The sequence below is a fragment of the Eurosta solidaginis genome, chromosome 3 (assembly GCF_040869045.1).
Source record: "Eurosta solidaginis isolate ZX-2024a chromosome 3, ASM4086904v1, whole genome shotgun sequence".
Taxonomy (NCBI): domain Eukaryota; kingdom Metazoa; phylum Arthropoda; class Insecta; order Diptera; family Tephritidae; genus Eurosta; species Eurosta solidaginis.
Window position 1 is genome coordinate 151,220,933 of NC_090321.1, and position 22,901 is coordinate 151,243,833.

Below are 22,901 nucleotides of genomic sequence, written 5' to 3' on the forward strand. Positions count from 1 at the left end.
TGATGACAATTTGTGATCGGTCGCAACTATTATGTGGGGCGAAACATTGCTACAACAACAACAATAATCCTAGGGCTTATGTCCTTGTCAATCATAGCTTGTTCGATAGCTTGATGTGTTGTGTTATCTACTCACTCAATACTTGAATCGTTCTATCACTAGCTATGTGAGGGTGTGCAAATTTTTCGTCTTAAAAAATGCAGTGGATACATATACTGCGAAAACCTGAACACTTTCATAGATAAGGAATGATTTATTTTAATGTCATCTTAATTCGATTTAAATTTCAATGCGGCCGAACATATTTAATCGCTGTAAAGTAAAGAAATGCTTAGTTCAATTTTAAACGCCGTGATTAATAGTAGCGTACAAAATTTATACAGTCACAAAAAACAACAAAGATGCGCTTGCAATCTTATTATTGTTTACTAATATCTGGCGTTTTTCATATCACCGTAAGTTGATAGTATTTTACGACCTATGAATTCAAAAGATCACGGAGACAACATTGCACAAACACATAGCCTAGCGCGCGTAGTGTAAGTGCGTGTAATGTTGTACCCATTTTATTTTTATATTTACTGCATGAATTACGAATAAAGCAAGCAAGAGTCTTCCAGCTGAAACTCTTAAGAGATATTTAAAAAAACCCTAAAGTCATAAACGAGTTCTTGAAAAAACTGGGGTGTAATATTTATTTATTTATTTAATTTAGTCAATGAAACATAACTTTCTTACAGAATAATAGGTACAAAGTTTGCTAATAATTAATACAAATACATTACAAAATAGTGTAAAGAAGATTTAAAAAAGCTTGTTTTGTCATAGTAAAATCAATGACAGTAGTTTCTGACAAATTATTAAATTCTCTCAAAGAGCGCACCAAAGGTGCATTTCCAGCAAATGTCGTTTTTACTTTGGGTAGATAAAATGGGTAAATACACGAAGGTTACGTCTGGGGACATTGAAACTAATTTTATCCAAGAGATATGTGCAATCAACGATGCCTTGAATTATGTTATACGTAAATGTTAAGGACAAGAGAGATCTACGGCTTTCAAGAAATTGCAAGTTTATCAGTTGAAGACGAGCTGTATAGGCCGGAACCGGGTTTTCAAAGTTCAGAGACCGTAAGGCAAATTTAAGGAAAACCTTTTGTACACGCTCTATCCGCTCTATCTATATAAGATGTGAGCGCACAAAGCTGATAAATAATAGTTTCAAAGTATATGGGTCTGAGAAATGTGTGCTGATACTCGTACAAAGCCCAGAACTGAATATGCTTTCGCGATAATGAAATTAATGTGGCTGTTGAAAGATAGTTTTGTGTCAAATATAACTACTAAGTTTTTAACTTCCTTAACATTCAGCAGAATGTCATTTGAAATGCTGTAAGACTTATTGCGTACATTCAAAGTTTTCGCAAAGGTCATTTTGAAATGTGAGTTTCTACACCATATATAGAGAGCATCAACATTCTGCTGCAGCCTGGCTTCATCTTAGACTACAGCAAATAACTTAAGATCATCTGCATAAATCAAAAACTTAGCGAATGAAAAACAGATACCAATGTCATTAATAAATAGGAAAAACAGTAAAGGTCCAAGAACGCTTCCTTGCGGGACGCCTGAAATGGCAACGAAAGATTCGGAACACACGCCGTCAATAGTAACAACGAAGCGTCTATTCAATAAATGGGATTTAATCCACTCCAAGAAGTAAGAATGAAAACCTAAACAAGCAAGTTTTTTAACTAGAATTTTATGCGACATTTTACCGAAAGCTTCAGAAATAGACGAATAATCATAGTAATCAATGCTTACAACTAAGGAAACATGATGTTTGTCACATGCAGTTATAGGAGATATACAATTAGATATACTGTAATTTAAATTGTCGCGTACAAATAAGAGATCTAAGATTTTGTTCAAAGAGTTAACAAATTTGTTTAATTGTTTCAAATCTAGACTGAGAATAGAATCAATAAAGTAGGACTCGTGAGAAGTCGTGAGATTATATGGAGTAAAATCTAAATTAGAAAATGTCATTTAATGTGTGAATAATGTTGTGCAACAAATTGTATTAGTACTTCAACCAAATAATTATTAATATTAATATCCCCAAAGAAGAAGACGTAAGGTAAACGTTGAAACGCGTCGGGATCAACAAATATACTCTGTTATAATTTATGGCCACAAATGCTCATTTTAGCAAAACTAAATTACAAAAACTGGAAGTCCAACGGACACTACTTAAGTTAAAACCACCAAAATACAAAGATTACCATCCGGAATATTATTAACCCCAAGAGATACAATATTATCCGCATGCATTTTATACAATTCAAACTCACTACTAGGGGAATGTAGGATGCAACAAGATACAATGAGCCGCCTTTAAGGACGTACCTATACATACATACAATTGATCCAGTAAAGAATTATCGTTCATAAGGGTGACGACGTAGGAGCGAAATTTGCGGCGTGTAGCGATAAGAACTCCCCTCCTCTAAAAGCGCCTGTTTTAGAAGGATCCCTGTCCTTACGGAACACATCGAAAAGATAAGGGTCAAAGAATTCGCTGTCACGACAGCCTGAATGCAACCAAGTCTCCACGATGACATAGTCCACTTGTGCACAAAATTAACTAACAATGTCAGATTTTGTTCTTAAATTGTTCTTAATATGTTTTGAAAGTATATTTTTAGACTACAGAGCTTATCATGAGATCGTTGCAAATAGTTTAGATCAGTTGTAATGGTATTGAAATTTACGTTTTTGCGTTATGGTCCTCCGCCTGTGAAAAAAATTGAAAAGGATGATTTTTGCATCCCTCGGCGATACCGAAGCATCGAGAACTTTATCATTATATTTTGGTGGACCACAAAGTTTAAAATTTATGCGCTTACGATTGTTTATTCCGGTTGGGTATTTTTTCTTTAATAATTTGTTGCAAAATAGTTTCAACATTGATGCCAGCGTGTTTAGATACATACTTTAATATGCCATCCTCAGTGATGGAAGGCATCTAAGAAGAGAGGTGAAACCATGAGTTGCGAGCAGCAACGCTGAGACCAAAAACAAAAGCAGACTTCGTTAAAGCATTATTAGCAGTGTTGCCAGGTTAGCTTTTTCGAGGCTAGATTTAGCCTTTTTTTTGCCTCTAGCCTCGAAATTTTGGGTTTAGCTTCGTGACTTTTTTCTAGCCTTTTTTAATCCGAATGTATTTTTAAAAATTTCTAAAATAAAATAATTTCAGTAGTTCCTGTGAACACCTAATACCTAATAATATGAGTTCTCTACAAAAGATTAATTCTTTTTCTGCTGAAAATTCGTTGAAAATTTCAAAGCCGGATGTATTTTCTTACTTTGAAAAAGAGAAGTATAGTTATTCTTCAAGTCAAATAGCATTAACAGAGCTGCAGTGGCGAAAACTTATAACTATACAATGTAAAAATGTACACTCCACCATGGAATTTTGGTCGGAAGTCCGAGATTATAAAAATTGTAGCATAAGTATAATTTAGTAGTATAACTATTTAACTTTAGTAGTATAAATGCTCGTTCAGTACTATTAGTTGTCAACGACAACCCTATTAACATAAAAGCACTACAAATCATTCCACAACATATGTTAGTTATGATACACAAAAAAAAAAATGTTCCACAATATATGTTAGTTACCATACACATATACACAACATTTAAAATTAGAATACACAAGCTCTTAATAGCAATTTAAAAGCTCAGCACCTGTTGCTATAAAAGAAGCGCTCTCAAGCGGACATCTTTCACTTTGCGATTTTCGTCAACTTGAGAGGTAAGATAAAATACTAAAGCGTCAAATACACGACACGAACATTTCCGCGAACATTCCGCAATCTTGTTCACAGCTTTGGCCATACACCATACGAACATTTGGCCGAATATTAGTTCTCTTTCAGACAGCGATGAATGCGGACAACGATTGTGCTGCAGCAATATTGCTCGCTGTGGCAATTAAGCGTAAAAAAAGAGAGCAGATTCAATAAATTCACTCAGAAATTTTTTATTGTCCATTTTACTTTTCCGCGCACGTCTGTTCCGTTCAGAAATTACTACGATTATGAGCTATTTCGCCATACACGCACGAACAGTTCGCGCAAATGTTCGCCAAAAATTCAAATATTTTGATTTTTGGCGAACATTTGCGCGAACTGGCAAACACCACCATACACGACAGAAAAGGTCGCAGAAACATGACATAACGGGAATGTTCGCGGAAATGTTCGTGTCGTGTATTTGGCGCTTAACGTATTTGCAATATTAGTTGAACAGTGATAAACTGGTCGCTAACATTGTTCATCATAAATAATTAATATTAACGGTGCTTAGTTGAACAGTGATAAACTGGTCGCTAACATTGTTAAATATAAATAAATAATATTAACAATATCTAGTTGAACAGTGACAAACTGGTCGCTAGAATTGTTAACAATAAATTAATAATATTAACAATATCTAGCTAATAACATTTTTAACACATACTATAACCCTACTTTTGTAATCCTTTTTATTTAAAGTTTTTTTTGTGTACTATACCACACTGAACTTAAACTCCCACAGCCACATCTAAATAAAAATCATTGTGAACCCAGTTCCTCCACTTTTATTTGGTATAAAATAACTTTTATAAAATGCATTAAACGAACCTCCTTTTTTAGAACTTGTCGAATTCATATTAGTTTAATATTACCACTCAGTAACGCGGAGGGTGAAAGAATTTTAAGTGGCATGAAAATTCTGAAAATTAAATTATGGAACAAACTAAAAATTAAAATTTTACTATTTTTATTTAGACCAATTTGAAACTATATGGTTTGCTGGGTAGAGCTTTTATGGTCGTTTTAATAAGTGTACTTTGTTGTTTTTGTATTCTTTGACGCGTTTCGACGCTTACTGCGTCATCATCAGAAAGCTATTTTTATTTGAAAATATATCAAATATATAAACATTAACTACTTTATCCAACAATAAACATGAAAATTTTATCTTGACAATTGTTACTTACATTGATTGTTTAACTAATTGTAATATCACAGTTTAAAAACACACATACATATTTACATATTATCAAGTAGCACTGATTTGCGCTTGTTTCTTTGCTCTTTGTACAACTGCGGTATAGATGTTGCTTATATTGTTAGCGTCCTCTTTGAAATTCATAACCTGGTGTATTTTTTGTTGTATTCTTAAGCTCTCCAAAGTTAGACGTGTTTTTTCTCTTTTTTCTATGTCTAATATTTGTGCATGGTCAAAATCCGCTGTATGGTTACTCTTTGTAAAATTTGCGAGAGCCGTTGTCATCTTCTTATTTTTCGCATCTGTTCTGTGTTCATTTAGCCGTATACCCAGTTGTCGTTTTGTTGTACCTATATAGTATTGATCACATTTTTCACCCACTTTGCCATTACATTTTATTTGATATACTACATTGTTCTGTTGCTCTTTTTCCACCGGATCCTTTGTTTTTGTAAAAATATTTCTTAGAGTGAAGTTTGGCTTGTGTGCATAGTTCACATTTTTAATTTGCATTATTTTATGCAGATTTTGGTTGTCCGTTAAACCCGGGATAAATGTTACTCCGATGTATTTTTGGTGAATTTCATCGGATTTTTGTGTTTCCTTTTTATCTTCGCGAATTTTATTTGTTACATTTTCTATTAATTTGTCAATAAGCTTGTGTGGATAGCTGTTGTTGTACGAAATTTTTTTAATCTTTTGTTTGTTTTCTGGCATAAACTCGTGGTCAGTGAGTAATATTGATTTTCTAATTAGGTTCTTCGTTGTGTTTAACTTTTGTTTCCACGAATGGTTCGAATGGTAATTAATTATTCTCCCCGATGCAATGGTTTTCGTGTACCATTTCGTTGTACATTTTCTATTTTTATGGATTACTTTTAGGTCTAGGAAGGCTATTTCATTTTCTTGTTCTATTTCCATTGTGAATTTTATTTTAGTATGCTGTGCGTTCAATATTTTCAAGATGTCTTCCGCGTCCTTTTTCTTTATAATTGCGAATATATCATCTACATACTTTTTTATGTATCTGATATATATGTCATTGGTTTTAAGTTCAGCTATGCTGTCGTCAAGTATTTTGTCAAGAACTATGTCAGCTATGGTTGGCGATAGGGGATTGCCCATGGGCATGCCGTATATTTGCTGATAAAAATTCGAGTTGTACATAAAATAATTATTTTCTCTTAGACAAAACTCGAGTATAGTCTGGAAACGTTTCTTTGAAATTTTTGTGTGTTTTTCCAACTCTGGCCACTTTTTCATTATTGTTTGTATTGCTAAATGTATTGGGATGTTCGTAAATAATGAAACTACATCAAAAGATATTAGAATTTCGTCATCTTCTATATGGATATTTTTGAGATTTTCTTTTAATTGAAATGAATTCTTTATATTATATTCTTCAGATATTATATTCTTCAGTACAACTCCAATATGCTTAGATAAGTTATAGCATGGTACTTTTGTCGACGATACAATTGGCCTTAAGGGCATGTTTTTCTTATGTATTTTTGGAAGACCGTATATTCTAGGAGCGATGGCTGCAACACTAGATAATTGAAATTTCTGTTTTAGCTCGATTTCGTTTTGCTTAAACATTTCATTTATAATTAGGTTGTTCTTTCTCATAAGCTGTTGTGTGGGATCTTTCTGTATCTTACTGACATGAAAAAAACTCATCAAAAAAAGCTTCAAAGGCAAATATTTAGCAACATTCAAAAGTTTGGGATCCGATTCAATGAAGACTGGTTCATTAATACTACGAAAATCGAAATACCGCAAGAATATCGTTGGATACTTTCGCTAGGCTATAAATTCTCACTACCGGTTTCAAACAAAAATTTCTCACCATTGCAAGTTATCGCGGAACTGGAACAAGGAGTACAAAAAATCGAAGATGACAGAACTAAGGACAGTGTAAGAAGCCACATCGCAATAAAGATAAATAATTACCAGAGTAGGCGCAACAATAACGCAAAAGATAAACTTTTGCTAAAAACTTTTGAGAACACAAAAGAGTTCATATCTAAATACAAAGATGAGATAGTTTTCACTCAGGCTGACAAAGGAAACAAGACAGTCTTGATGTACAAAAATATTTATGAGGAAAAAATGAAAAAATTGTTAGATGACCGTAATGTATACAAAAAGATACAGAAAGATCCCACACAACAGCTTATGAGAAAGAACAACCCAATTATAAATGAAATGTTTAAGCAAAACGAAATCGAGCTAAAACAGAAATTTCAATTATCTAGTGTTGCAGCCATCGCTCCTAGAATATACGGTCTTCCAAAAATACATAAGAAAAACATGCCCTTAAGGCCAATTGTATCGTCGACAAAAGTACCATGCTATAACTTATCTAAGCATATTGGAGTTGTACTGAAGAATATAATATCTGAAGAATATAATATAAAGAATTCATTTCAATTAAAAGAAAATCTCAAAAATATCCATATAGAAGATGACGAAATTCTAATATCTTTTGATGTAGTTTCATTATTTACGAACATCCCAATACATTTAGCAATACAAACAATAATGAAAAGGTGGCCAGAGTTGGAAAAACACACAAACATTTCAAAGAAACGTTTCCAGACTATACTCGAGTTTTGTCTAAGAGAAAATAATTATTTTATGTACAACTCGAATTTTTATCAGCAAATATACGGCATGCCCATGGGCAATCCCCTATCGCCAACCATAGCTGACATAGTTCTTGACAAAATACTTGACGACAGCATAGCTGAACTTAAAACCAATGACATATATATCAGATACATAAAAAAGTATGTAGATGATATATTCGCAATTCTAAAGAAAAAGGACGCGGAAGACATCTTGAAAATATTGAACGCACAGCATACTAAAATAAAATTCACAATGGAAATAGAACAAGAAAATGAAATAGCCTTCCTAGGCCTAAAAGTAATCCATAAAAATAGAAAATGTACAACGAAATGGTACACGAAAACCATTGCATCGGGGAGAATAATTAATTACCATTCGAACCATCCGTGGAAACAAAAGATAAACACAGCGAAGAACCTAATTAGAAAATCAATATTACTCACTGACCACGAGTTTATGCCAGAAAACAAACAAAAGATTAAAAAAATTTTGTACAACAACAGCTATCCACACAAGCTTATTGACAAATTAATAGAAAATGTAACAAATAAAATTCGCGAAGATAAAAAGGAATCACAAAAATCCGATGAAATACACCAAAAATACATCGGAGTAACATTTATCCCGGGTTTAACGGACAACCAAAATTTGCATAAAATAATGCAAATTAAAAATGTGAACTATGCACACAAGCCAAACTTCACTCTAAGAAATATTTTTACAAAAACAAAGGATCCGGTGGAAAAAGAGCAACAGAACAATGTAGTATATCAAATAAAATGTAATGGCAAAGTGGGTGAAAAATGTGATCAATACTATATAGGCACAACAAAACGACAACTGGGTATACGGCTAAATGAACACAGCACAGATGCGAAAAATAAGAAGATGACAACGGCTCTCGCACAGCACCTTACAAAGAGTAACCATACCGCGGATTTTGACCATGCACAAATATTAGACATAGAAAAAAGAGAAAAAACACGTCTAACTTTGGAGAGCTTAAGAATACAACAAAAAATACACCAGGTTATGAATTTCAAAGAGGACGCTAACAATATAAGCAACATCTATACCGCAGTTGTACAAAGAGCAAAGAAACAAGCGCAAATCAGTGCTACTTGATAATATGTAAATATGTATGTGTGTTTTTAAACTGTGATATTACAATTAGTTAAAAAATCAATGTAAGTAACAATTGTCAAGATAAAATTTTCATGTTTATTGTTGGATAAAGTAGTTAATGTTTATATATTTGATATATTTTCAAATAAAAACAGCTTTCTGATGATGACGCAGTAAGCGTCGAAACGCGTCAAAGAATACAAAAACAACAAAGTACACTTATTAAAACGATCATAAAAGCTCTACCCAGCAAACCATAAAAATTAAAATGCTTAATGCGCTGCTTAATATTAGATGCTCGTTAAAACGCTTATCTAAATGTTGTAATGACTTTGAAATTACCGATGATCCCATATCTATGGTAAATAGCCAAACTTTATACCCAGACTTAAGCTCTTCTGATTCTTTAGAAGGGGAATATATATATAAATAATTAGTTTGTAATATTTTTTTATGTATATACACATATGCAATCATTTAAAGTAATTCCATGTGCTAGTGAAGGAAAATGTGGCTGATATGTTTTGAAACAGGAAGTTATGCTTAAGTTATGTTTATAAGTTTTTATTTAAAAATGTGTAAACTAAAATATAAAAAAAATTTTATGAATTAACCAAAACATTTCTGGCCTTTTTTAGCTTCTTTAGTTTCTAAATTTAGCCTTTTCTAACCTTTTTTTTTGCCGATCTAGCTTCTTTTTTTTTGCATCACCTGGCAACACTGATTAATAGTTCTGCTATGCTGAATAGATTGAGCAGGCAAGAAATCTTCGGCAGCGACAGTGGAATATGTGAGAGAAGATATATTTCCGTTGTTGTTTTCTCTGGCATTTGCAGCACGCTGAGAACTATGGTTATCGTCATCAGAGATAATTTTAAAGTAGAGATGTTGCATGGACGAAAACTAGTGTGAAGCAATCTTCACAAAACTCTAGTAGGTCACATTCACCACTCACCATAGCAGAATGTCTTAAACTACCACTGCCTGTATTTATTATATAACAATTATTTGTACACTTTTTATTCAGCTAATGTGCTCTCTTAAACTACAATCAGTGTATTTTGTGTGCTTAAATTATGTTAAAAATTGTGTTAAAGTTTGTGGTGTGGTGGAAATGACCTACTAGAATTTTGTGAAGCTCCGCTGTTTTCCACTGAACAACATCTTTATCTTCAAAAAATTTTGTCGTCATCTATGTTTTGATTTTCATTTATGCAAACAATTTCAGCATCAGCATCATCTGTGGGAGTAGATTTGTTTGAGCAGGGCTCTCTTCTAAATGTTTTTGAGTTTGATTTTGGATTTTTAGGCAACGGTCGATTTCCATTAGAGGAAGAATTATCATTGTTTTCGTTGGTAATTAATGGTGAGTGAGAGCTAAGACTACAGGAAGGTGCATCGAACTTAGCTTTGGATCGGGGTATTATGGCGTTAGGTTGAACAAAGTTGTTGCTTTTAGATCTATTGTTATTTGCATTGCTATTGCTTGTTGAGTTGTTGTTGCTACGGCATATCGGTTAAAGTGGTATAGGTATATTTGATAACAATGATTGCTGCTTGCAGAACTGACGCTTGCATTCATCCAGTTGTGACTGTGCGCCTACACAATTTATATCGTTGTCACAGTATATACGCTGCGGTATACCACGTCTTTCAATGAAACGCTTTAAAGAAAGAACCAAGTTATTAGTAGATTATTCAGATTTGACGAAAAACAGACATATACGGCTATATACTTATGTCTTGTAAGGTGCTTTTCCGTGATTGCGATATGATGTAAAAAATGGACCGCATAGGTACACACCTACTAGCAGAAAGGGAGCTGAGCAAATAAGCGATCAGCTGGAAGATATTCCATTATTTGTTTACACCAACTTCTGCTTTTAGTGGTAGAAATACATGCAAGAGTTGACAGCTTTTCGAACCAAATCGCATGCATTTACTACCCTAATTAGAGAACGCATAGGGCTCTACAAATTTGTACGTAAATTTATGTTATTTTGGCAATACAGCAGGAAAGTTTGCATTGTATTCAATCGGTGTTGAATGGCCTTAGTATGAATGTCATCACCCTCAATATGCACCGGTACCATGAATACCTTGCAATGACACGTTTGATGATGTTATGATTACTGAAACCTACGCTACAGTTAAGAGTAACATGTTTTCTCTGTTCTATTTCGAGGATATTGGAAGAGATATTAGTCGGCTCCTTGGCCCATGATTCTGAGAGTCGCAAGAGAGAAACGTTGGTCTGTTGAACCACATTGTATTCGCCATACAGCACCTCGGATTTTGTTTGCTTGCTAGCAGTTAAGAGTGGATGAATGCATCTTCATCCACTGCAAAACTATGGTTGAATCGATCCAAAAATGAATATCTTTAATATATTGAAATAGTTTCAATTTTATTTCGTTCCATGTTGAACACAATAAAATAGCTGCGAACAAATCTAAGCGGGGGAGTGAGACTGCCTTTAGTGGAGCCACCTTTGATTTTGATATCAACAACGATGTGGTAAATTGACCGTTTATATTTGTACGAAGATAGATACAACAGCCGTATGCATGCTAAGACGCATCTGCAAACCAATATGCATCACATTTATAGGTTAAGGCGGATTGCACATACATGGGTACCTATTTCAATGTAGTTCAAATGTTGCAAGTCTGCCTCGATTAGCTTCCATTGAGTGATAAGCTCATTGGGTAGTGTCTCATTCCATCCAATGCGACGTATCCAAAGCTCTTGAACGAAGATTTTAAAGGGAACTGTCACTGGACTTACCAAGCCTAATATGTCATACAAACGGGCAACTGTAGAAATTATAGACCTTGTCGTTGAATACTCTATGACTGGCAAGTTATATTTAAAACAGGAAACATCATCCTGCGGTTTCCTAGGTCACTTCCATCACACCAAAAACTTTAACACAATTTTTAACATAATTTAAGCACACAAAATACACTGATTGGAGTTTTAGAGAGTAAAAAATAAAATTCGGAACAGATTAGCTGAATAAAAAGTGTACAAATAATTGTTAAATAATAAATACAGACAGTGGTAGTATAACAAATTCTGCTGTGGTAAGTGGTGAATGTGACCTACTAGAATTTTGTGAAGCTTGCTTCACACTATTTTTCGTCCCTGCAACATCGCTATCTTAAAATTGTCTCTGGTAAAAGTATTACTTCGCCGCCTTCGGATTATTGCTTCCGAAATTAAAACGCGTCATCTGACACCTCTCCCGAAATTTTTGGACATATTTTAAGAATCGACGCCTGTGGTAAATAATTCCTTCCATTGAATACTTATTTCTATTATTAATGCCAAAATCAATATAGGATGCTACTTTTTCCTCAAAAGATACTAAAATATCAAAACTCACAAATAGCTATGAATGCGGCATAATCTAAATTAAAGATTTCGCATACGTGGAGCCAATCGCACATTTCAAAATTGTGTAATTTTCGTCACACATATAATAATACGCATTCTAGCGATAATAATTTAGTTCCTGGCGTAATTTGCTTGTCGGGGAAGCCTTTTTCACTTCCATTTAAGTTTATCGTGTTTAAATAGCAAATTGTTTAATTTTTCGTAACTTTTGACAGCAGACCGCCAACTTAAAATCTATTTTAAAAAATTAAAATCGCGCACATGTCATTTTAAATTTAAAATACTTTTTTAGAGATAAAATAGTGTTTAAGTGGATTATAACAGACTTGAAATAATACTTAAAACCAATGTTTAAACCAATAAAACTCTATTTTATTTCGACTATGACTACGGGCCATTAAGATACATATTAATTAACGATCCTATTTAATAACAATTTAAATTTAGTTTTTGATAGAGAGGCTGGGCTGGGATATGAAATGAAATGCATTCAAGCAAGACAGAGGAATCAATAGCTCCACGAACTATGTAATAAACAAAAGAAAGTGATAGAATTACCCTTCTGGAATATAAAAATTGTAAGTTAATTAGGTGGCATCTAGCAGTGTACGAAGGTAATATATCATACCAAAAACCTACTAGTCTTAGGTAGCAATAAATATGCCAGGCGCGATAACCTCCGAGGACGGGCCGAGCTTCTCTTCCAATTTTAATCGTGCTCTTTTTAATTTTTCCTACAAATTGGCGGGACGAGACCTATATGTTTTTCGGCGACTCCGAACGGCATCTGCGAGGCAGATGAGTTTTCACTAAGAAAATTTTCAAGGCAAAAAAACACTCGGAAGTGTTTGGCAAATCACCACTGAGGGTCGACCCCGCTTAGAAAAACTCTTTTCTAAATGAAAAAACTTGTTTCTTACCTTTTGGTGTGCCTTGAACCCAGGAAGTTTGGTGTGATAGGCGGGGCTCGCGGAGGCCGCCAGTAGTAATAGTAGCTGTACGAACTGTATGCGGACCGCATTCAGCTGGAAGAAAGAAACCTTTTAAAATCCCTGGAAGTTACCAATTGGCGCCAGTTAGGCCTGCAAAGGGGCGACTGGCGGCCGACGTTTTGGGGGCAGCGTGCTCCACCTACCACATCGAAGGTCCTGGGTTCAATTCCCGGGCAAAACTACATTAAAAACTAAAAAAGAAAAATTTTCAATTAAAACCAAAATGTTTTTCTAAGCGAAGTAAAAATGCATATGCCTCTCAGATTCCGTTCGGAATTGTAGGTAAAATTAATACGAGCACGATACCAATTGAGAGAGAAGCTTGGCCTAAAGTCCTCGGAGTAAATCGCGACCAATATTTTTTTTAGAATCTACTGGTGCGTCTTGTGGGTCGGTCAATAAAGTAAGTAGTATCTCTTTGCCAACAAAGCCAAGACCCTGCAGGATTCTTTACACGAGGACCAATCATGCCTTGTGACCCGATCTGACCTTACCGGATAAAACCCCTCTAAATATTTATTTATCCTCAATTGCAGGCTATATTTTCAGCTGCAATTGATGAAGCGGATGCAAGGAGATTTATCGCCGATGCCAGTGTACATTATTATAAGTTGTATAATCAAATAGCCGAAGAAACGTATGCTTCAACCAATGATGAGGACTTTGATACTATTTTCTCGAAACTTGCAACGGTGAAAAAAATAGCATCAGAGCTAGTACAGATATCTGAGGAGTCAGCTGAATTTAATTTGGAGAGTATTCATAACGAAGAAGTAAAAGCGGCTTTGCGGAATCTACGTAGAGTAGGGGAGCTTTTTGTTCTCGGAGAGGATTATTTTTCCTCTGTGCTGATAAATTTTTCCGCTCTTAAGGAGCTTTCAACAGACAAAGATATTGAACAGTATTTGGGTGGCGCTTACATGCCCAACCAAGACGACAGTCCGTTGGCCTACTATCCTGATATTCAGAAAATTTTTCAAAAAAGCAACGATTCAAATGAACTTAAATATTACTGGGAGTCGTGGCGCGACAAAAATCTAGTTTGGTCTTCTGTAAACTTTTATACCATTATTGAGGCTTTTCAGAAAGCCGCAAAAATCCTGGGTAAGTGTAATTATTCACATTTATGCCTGGTTTTCGGTGCAAGTTAAAGTTGACTAGAGGAGAGGTTAACCTTGCCACTTTGTTCGATAACATGAAATGTTGCTGCACATCTCAGCTGAGGTGGCCGAAGTGGCAGAGTTAAACTCTAATCATCTTTAACTGGAGTTTAAACTAGCACTGAAAACTGGACCTTAAGGCGTTTATTTGTATAATACATTTTTTTTTTGTTTAACATGTTTATATTTGCAATGTATTCTAAGAACAATAAGCAAATTATTTAACATTTTTGAAATTTGTCTTACGGCCCGATTCTGTGCACTTGACAAATTGTCAATAAGTTGACAAGTAATCAAGATTTTTATCAAGTTGACAAATATTTCTATTCTGTGCATAACTTGATAACTCTAAAAAGCTCTACGACCTGTGCTTTTCACTATACTGTGGTGACCTGAATAAAGTAAACCGAAATCAGCTGTTTCGTGCAACAATCGCGAAATGGAATAAACGTAAGAATTAAATATTGTTCATTATTTTTTGTAACAAATACTAGCTTTACCAGGCGCACGTCGTAACGCCCGAGATCGAATGGATGTTGCGTTATTTTTTTTGTTTTGTTTGTATAATGTAATTTATTGTTCTGTAAATTGAATTGAATTTTGTACGCATATTTGGTGAAATTTTCTGATAAAACATTTTATTCTTGTATCTTATTTTATATTATTGTATTGTTCTTACCGCTGATGATTGTTGCTTTGATTACATTCCGAAGAAGCATGACTGGTGAGCCAATTTTCAAAGTTGATATATGCGCAGGCATTCCTTTTGGTTCTAAGGAGTATAGAAATTCATTTGGATAATTCACAATTTTATCTTCATCTGTAACTGTGTCGATCAATTTATATTTCGCCACTTCACCAGGAGATTGATTTTGAAAGCGATCATTGATTTTGTTAACATGATCATTTTTGGGAGCTAAGATAGTTCTTTCGCATAGCCAAAAAACAAAAACATTTAAATTTAAAATTCTTAATTCTGAAATATGAAAAACTTTCGTCTTGATCGAAGGAACCTCGAGCCAAAATTTGGTGATGATCGAAGTATAGCAAACACGTTTTCATAGGGAACACAGACACAGAATTTGATTTTTATAGAAGATGTATATAGACTGAAGCTAAACAATTTTTTTAACAGCGGCAGATTACTAAACGTCCAAAAGGCATAACAGCTAAACTCAACAATGCAGTCAAACTTTAGGTGTTAAAATAACTTAAGTTTGTACGGCAGCCATAGTTTTTCCCCATTCCACATTTTACTGGAGGTTTTAGGACTTAACGTCACATAGCTCCTTATCAATTTTAATTATCCTACCATTACGACATCCAGATATATGCAGTATAATATATTCCATTTGTATGGGAGGTGCCACGCCCCCTTTTTCCCAATTCCATATTTTCTTGGTGGTGTTAAGGATTGACCTCAAATAACTCCTTACTGAATTTCAATGTTCTGGCATGTATACCTTCAAAGTTATGCATTACTAAAGATTCCATTTGTATGGGAGGTGCCACGCCCCCTTTCTCCAAACTCCGCATTTTCTTGGTGGTGTTAGGGATTGACCTCATATAACTCCTCATTGATTTTCAATGTTCTGGCATGTATACCTTCAAAGGTATGCAGTACCAAAGATTCCATTTGTATGGGAAGTGCCACGCCTATTTTATATATCGAAATTATTTTTAGCCTAAAACCTTCCCGTTGATCGAAGGAACCCATAACCAAAATTTTGTGATGATTGATGTGTGGGAAATACGTTTCCATAGCGAACACACACACACACAGAATTTGATTTTTGTATATATATGGCTAAACCGATTTGGGATTTCAAAATCAACTAACCATCATCTCTTCTTCCTGTATCTTTCCTAAAATTTTCATGGCAATCTGTCGAGCCGTTCTCGAGTTATGGAGTGACAATCAAAATGTACACTTCTTTTTATATATATAGATTTTAAAATCATGGTTTTTCCAAGGAAATCAAAAGTGGAACGTGCTAGGCATGACCAATTGGAGCGATATGTCTCATTTTATGCTGCTAACCCCGAAATGGGAATAGGAAAAAATAATCCGTTTTGGGGACTCCCTCGGGGTAATTTGGGGGAAATTCCGGGATGGTTTTGGGGACTCCCTCGGTATAATTTGGGGGACATTCTGGGATGGTTTTAGTGACTCCTTCTGGGTCATTTGGGGGTCATCCTGAGATGGTTTTGGGGACTCCATCGGGTTCTCCCGCTATAATTTTGGGTACATTCTGGGATGGTTTTGGGGATTCCATTGGGTCGCCCCGGCGTTATTTAGTGGGCGTTCCCAGATATTTTTGGAGACTCTCTCGGGGTCATTTGGGGGACATTCCGGGACGGTTTTGGGGACTCCCTCGGAGTAATTTGGGGGACATTCTGGGATAGTTTTGGGGACTCTGTCGGGGCCATTTGGGGTAATTCCGGGCTCTCCTTGGGGACTCTCTCGGGGTCATTTGAGGGGCATTCCGGAATGGTTTTTAGGATTCCCTCGGGGTCAGTTGGGGGTCATTCCGGGATTTTTGGGGACTCCATCGGGTCCTCCCGGGGTCATTTGGGGGACATTCTGGGATGGTGTTGGGAACTCCCTCGGGGTAATTTGGGGGAAATTCCGGGATGGTTTTGGGGACTCCCTTGGTATAATTTGGGGGACATTCTGGGATGGTTTTGGTGACTCCTTCTGGGTCATTTGGGGGTCATTCTGAGATGGTTTTGGGGACTCCATCGGGTGCTCCCGCGATAATTTTGGGTACATTCTGGGATGGTTTTGGGGATTCCATCGGGTCGCCCCGGCGTCATTTAGTGGGCGTTCCCAGATGTTTTTGGAGACTCCCCCGGGGTCATTTTGGGGACTCTCCGGGATGGTTTTTGGGACTACCTCGGGGTAATTTGGAGGACATTCCGGGATAGTTTTGGGGACTCCCTCGCGCTAATTTGGGGGATATTCCGGGATGGTTTTGGGGACTCCTCGGGGTAATTTGGGGGATACTCCTGGATGGCTTTGGGGACTCCATCGGGTCGTCCAGGCGTCATATAGTGGTTATCCCAATCATCCCCCAATGACCCCCAAAATGACACCGAGGGAGTCCCCAAAAAGATCCCGGAATGACCCCCAAATGACCCCGAGGGAATCCTCAAAACCATTCCGGAATGTCCCTCAAAAGACTCCGAGATATTCCCCAAAGAGAGCCCGGAATTACCCCAAATGGCCCCGAGAGAGTCCCCAAAACTATCCTAGAATGTCCCCCAAATGACCCCGAGGGAGTCCCCAAAACCGTCCGGAATGTCCCCTAAATGACCGAGAGGGAGTCCCCAAAAACATCCCAGAATGTACCCCAAATTATACCGGGGGAGTCCCCAAAACCATCCCGGAATTTCCCCCAAATTACCCCGAGGGAGTCCCCAAAACCATCCCAGAATGTCCCCCAAATGACCCCGGGAAGACTCGATGGAGTCCCCAAAACCATCCAGGAATGACCCACAAATGACCCCGAAGGAGTATCCAAAGCCATGCCGAAATGACCACGAAAAAATGCCGCGGATTATTTTTTCCTATTCCCTTTTCGGGGTCAGCAGCATAAAATGAGACATATCGCTCCAATTGGTCATGCCTAGCACGTTCCACTTTTGATTTCCTTAGAAAAACCATGATTTTAAAATCTATATATATTAAAAGAAGTGTACATTTTGATTGTCACTCCATAACTCGGGAACGGCTCGACAGATTGCCATGAAATTTTTAGGAAAGATACAGGAAAGAGAGATGATGGTTAGTTGATTTTGAAATCCCAAATCGGTTTAGCCATATATATATATATATAAATCAAATTCTGTGTGTGTGTGTGTTCGCTATGGAAACGTATTTCCCACACATCAATCATCACAAAATTTTGGTTATGGGTTCCTTCGATCAACGGGAAGGTTTTAGGCTAAAAATAATTTCGATATATAAAATAGGCGTGGCACTTCCCATACAAATGGAATCTTTGGTACTGCATACCTTTGAAGGTATACATGCCAGAACATTGAAATTCAATGAGGATATATAAAAGGGGTGTGGCACCTCCCATAAAAATGGAATCTTTGGTACTGCATACCTTTGAAGGTATACATGCCAGAACATTGAAATTCAATGAGGAGTTATATGAGGTCAATCCCTAACACCACCAAGAAAATGCGGAATTTGGAGAAAGGGGGCGTGGCACCTCCCATACAAATGGAATCTTTAGTAATGCATAACTTTGAAGGTATACATGCCAGAACATTGAAATTCAGTAAGGAGTTATATGAGGTCAATCCCTAACACCACCAAGAAAAGGCGGAATTGGGAAAAAGGGGGCGTTGAACCTCCCATTCAAATGGAATCTTTGGTACTGCATAACTTTGAGTATACATGCCAGAACATTGAAATTCAGTAAGGAGTTATATGAGGTCAATCCCTAACACCACCAAGAAAATGCGGAATTGGGAAAAAGGGGGCGTGGAACCTCCCATTCAAATGGAATCTTTGGTACTGCATAACTTTGAAGGTATACATGCCAGAACATTGAAATTCAGTAAGGAGTTATTTGAGGTCAATCCTTAACACCACCAAGAAAATATGGAATTGGAAAAAAGGGGGCGTGGCACCTCCCATACAAATGGAATATATTATACTGCATATATCTGGATGTCGTAATGGTAGGATAATTAAAATTGATAAGGAGCTATGTGACGTTAAGTCCTAAAACCTCCAGTAAAATGTGGAATGGGGAAAAACTATGGCTGCCGTACAAACTTATTTTAGCACCTAAAGTTTGACTGCATTGTTGAGTTTAGCTGTTATGCCTTTTGGACGTTTAGTAATCTGCCGCTGTTAAAAAGATTGTTTAGCTTCAGTCTATCTACATCTTCTATAAAAATCAAATTCTGTGTGTGTGTTCCCTATGAAAACGTGTTCGCTATACCTTGATCATCACCAAATTTTGGCTCGAGGTTCCTTCGATCAAGACGAAAGTTTTTCATATTTCAGAATTAAGAGTTTTAAATTTAAATGTTTTTGTTTTTTGGCTATGCGAAAGAACTATCTTAGCTCCCAAAAATGATCATGTTAACAAAATCAATAATCGCTTTCAAAATCAATTTCGTCGACACAGTTACAGATGAAGATAAAAGTGTGAATTATCCAAATGAATTTCTATACTCCTTAGAACCAAAAGGAATGCCTGCGCATATATCAACTTTGAAAATTGGCTCACCAGTCGTGCTTCTTCGGAATGTAATCAAAGCAACAATCATCAGTGGTAAAAGCAATACAATAATATAAAATAAGATACAATAAGATACAAGAATAAAATGTTTTAACAGAAAATTTCACCAAATATGCGTACAAAATTCAATTCAATTTACAGAACAATAAATTAAATTATCAACAAACAAAACAGAAAAAATAACGCAACATCCATTCGATCCCGGGCGTTACAACGTCATAGTGTACAAGTACAAGTGTGTTGACTTCTTTCTGACAGGCACTCGGGAAAATATGGGTTGCCATTGTTGTTTCTGTTGAAAACGGTCAATTAGGGTTCTGTGCAGAGATGTAAAAGATTGAAAAAGCGTTTATGTAGTCACAAAAGTGTTGCTCCTGTTCCACAGCATTTTAATTTTATATCATGGCGAAAAGTCTTCAGTTCAAAGTTATTGATTTTCATTAAAAGTTTAATTTATTACGGAGGGTTAATCCTTAAGGTGTAAAAAGCAGAGAAAACGAGAGTTTTTCAAATTATTGTGAAAAACTTCTTAATTTGAATTTCTGTACCCAAGTTCACTATATTTGTGTAACACAAGAATCTGGAGGTCAATTCCTTAACTATGAAAAACTGAAAAATGTACACTTATTGAAAACTCATTTGCACACACAATTTACACTTTGAATTTAGTTGTGTTTTTATGCACAAAATTTAGAAACTAACAAAATTTTCATTTGTCCGAAAAAATAAAGGAAAAACGGCCTAATGCCAAAAACCCTATCGAAATACAAACTGGCTTGTTTGTTTTTAATGAACTACGTTGTATTTTTCTTGTATTTCGTTAGTTTTTTTAAATATAGTTCACACTCTTACTCTTGCACTTACAGCACCATTTTCTTTGCAGGAGACTTTCACAGCTACAAAAATTAAGGCGGATTTACACAGACGCTGTGGTTGTGTTGCATTCATTAATTCATCTGTCGTTCGAAGTATCGAAAAATTTACATAAATGCTTTGGTTGCGTGCCTATGCTTTGACAAGGCCATACGAAAAACAAGTAAGGAAGGCTAAGTTAGGGTGTAACCCAACATTACATACTCAGTTGAGAGCTATGGAGACAAAATAAGGAAAATCACCATGTAGGAAAATGAACCTAGGGTAACCCTGGAATGCGGTTGTATGACATGTGTATCAAATGGAAGGTATTAAAGAGTATTTTAAGAGAGAGTAGGCCATAGCTCTATGGTTGGACGCCATTTAGGGATATCGCCATAAAGGTGGACCAGGGCTGACTCTAGAATTGTTTGTACGATATGGGTATCCAATGAAAGGTGTTACTGAGCATTTTAAGAGGGAGCGGGCCTTAGGTCTATCGGTGGACGCCTTTTCGAGATATCGCCATTAAGGTGGGCCAGGAGTGACTCTAGAATGTGTTTGTACGATATGGGTATCAAATTAAAGGTGGTAATGAGTATTTTAAAAGGGAATGGGCTTTAGTTCTATAGGTGAACGCCTTTTCGAGAAATCGCCATAAAGGTGGACCAGGGGTGACTCTAGAATATGTTTGTACGATATGGGTATCAAATGAAAGGTGTTAATGAGTATTTTCAAAGGGAGTGATCCTTAGTTCCATAGGTGGACGCCGTTTCGAGATATCGCCATAAAGGTGGGCCATTAAGGTGGGCCAGGAGTGACTCTAGAATGTGTTTGTACGATATGGGTATCAAATGAAAGGTGGTAATGAGTTTTTTAAAAGGGAATGGGCTTTAGTTCTATAGGTGAACGCCTTTTCGAGAAATCGCCATAAAGGTGGACCAGGGGTGACTCTAGAATATATTTGTACGATATGGGTATCAAATGAAAGGTGTTAATGAGTATTTTCAAAGGGAGTGATTCTTAGTTCCATAGGTGGACGCCGTTTCGAGATATCGCCATAAAGGTGGACCAGGGGTGACTCTAGAATGTGTTTGTACGATATGGGAATCAAATGAAAGGTGTTACTGAGCATTTTAAGAGGGAGTGGGCATTAGGTTTATAGGTGGACGCCTTTTCGAGATATCGCCATTAGCGTGGGCCAGGGGTGACTCTAGAATGTTTGTACGATATGGGTATCAAACGAAAGGTGTTACTGAGCATTTTAAGAGGGAGTTGGCATTAGGTCTATAGGTGGACGCCTTTTCGAGATATCGCCATTAGGGTGGGCCAGGGTGACTCTAGAATGTGTTTGTACGATATGGGTATCAAATGAAAGGTGTTAATGAGTATTTTCAAAGGGAGTGATTCTTAGTTCCATAGGTGGACGCCGTTTCGAGATATCGCCATAAAGGTGGACCAGGGGTGACTATAGAATGTGTTTGTACGATATGGGAATCAAATGAAAGGTGTTACTGAACATTTTAAGAGGGAGTGGGCATTAGGTCTATAGGTGGACGCCTTTTCGAGATATCGCCATTAGCGTGGGCCAGGGGTGACTCTAGAATATTTGTACGATATGGGTATCAAACGAAAGGTGTTACTGAGCATTTTAAGAGGGAGTGGGCATTAGGTCTATAGGTGGACGCCTTTTCGAGATATCGCCATTAGGGTGGGCAGGCGTGACTCTAGAATTTGTTTGTACGATATGGGTATCAAATGAAAGGTGGTAATGAGTATTTTAAAAGGGAGTAATCCTTAGTTCTATAGGTGGACGCCGTTTCGAGATATCGCCATAAAGGTGGACCAAGGGTGACTCTAGAATGTTTGTACGATATGGGTATCAAACGAAAGGTGTTACTGAGCATTTTAAGAGGGAGTGGGCATTAGGTCTATAGGTGGGCACCTTTTCGAGATATCGCCATTAGGGTGGGCCAGGGGTGACTCTAGAATGTTTGTACGATATGGGTAAATAACGAAAGGTGTTACTGAGCATTTTAAGAGTTAGTGGGCATTAGGTCTATAGGTGGACGCCTTTTTGAGATATCGCCATTAGGGTGGGCCAGGGGTTACTCTAGACTGTTTGTATGATATCGGTAAATAACGAAAGGTGTTACTGAGCATTTTAAGAGGAAGTGGGCATTAGGTCTATAGGTGGACGACTTTTCGATATATCACCATTAGGGTGGGCCAGGGGTGACTCTAGAATGTGTTTGTACGATATGGATATCAAATTAGAGGTATTAATGCGGGTTTTAAAAACGAGTGGCCCTTAGATGTATATGTGAAGGCGTTTTCGCGATATCGACCAAAATGTGGACCAGGTGATCCAGAAAATCATCTGTCGGGTACTGCTAATTTATTTATATATGC

The 22,901-nt window shown here is 36.5% G+C and overlaps 1 protein-coding gene across 1 annotated transcript in view; it reads left to right on the forward strand.

Annotated features, from left to right (window-relative positions):
* The first annotated feature begins 302 nt into the window (after positions 1-302).
* Positions 303-22,901, forward strand: part of Ance-4 — a 146,291-nt gene continuing 123,692 nt past the window's right edge. Inside the window, exons 1-2 of the mRNA XM_067773285.1 lie at positions 303-455; positions 13,747-14,314. Coding sequence (XP_067629386.1) covers positions 402-455; positions 13,747-14,314 — 622 coding nt within the window. The 5' untranslated portion in view covers positions 303-401. The remainder of the gene's footprint in view (positions 456-13,746; positions 14,315-22,901) is intronic.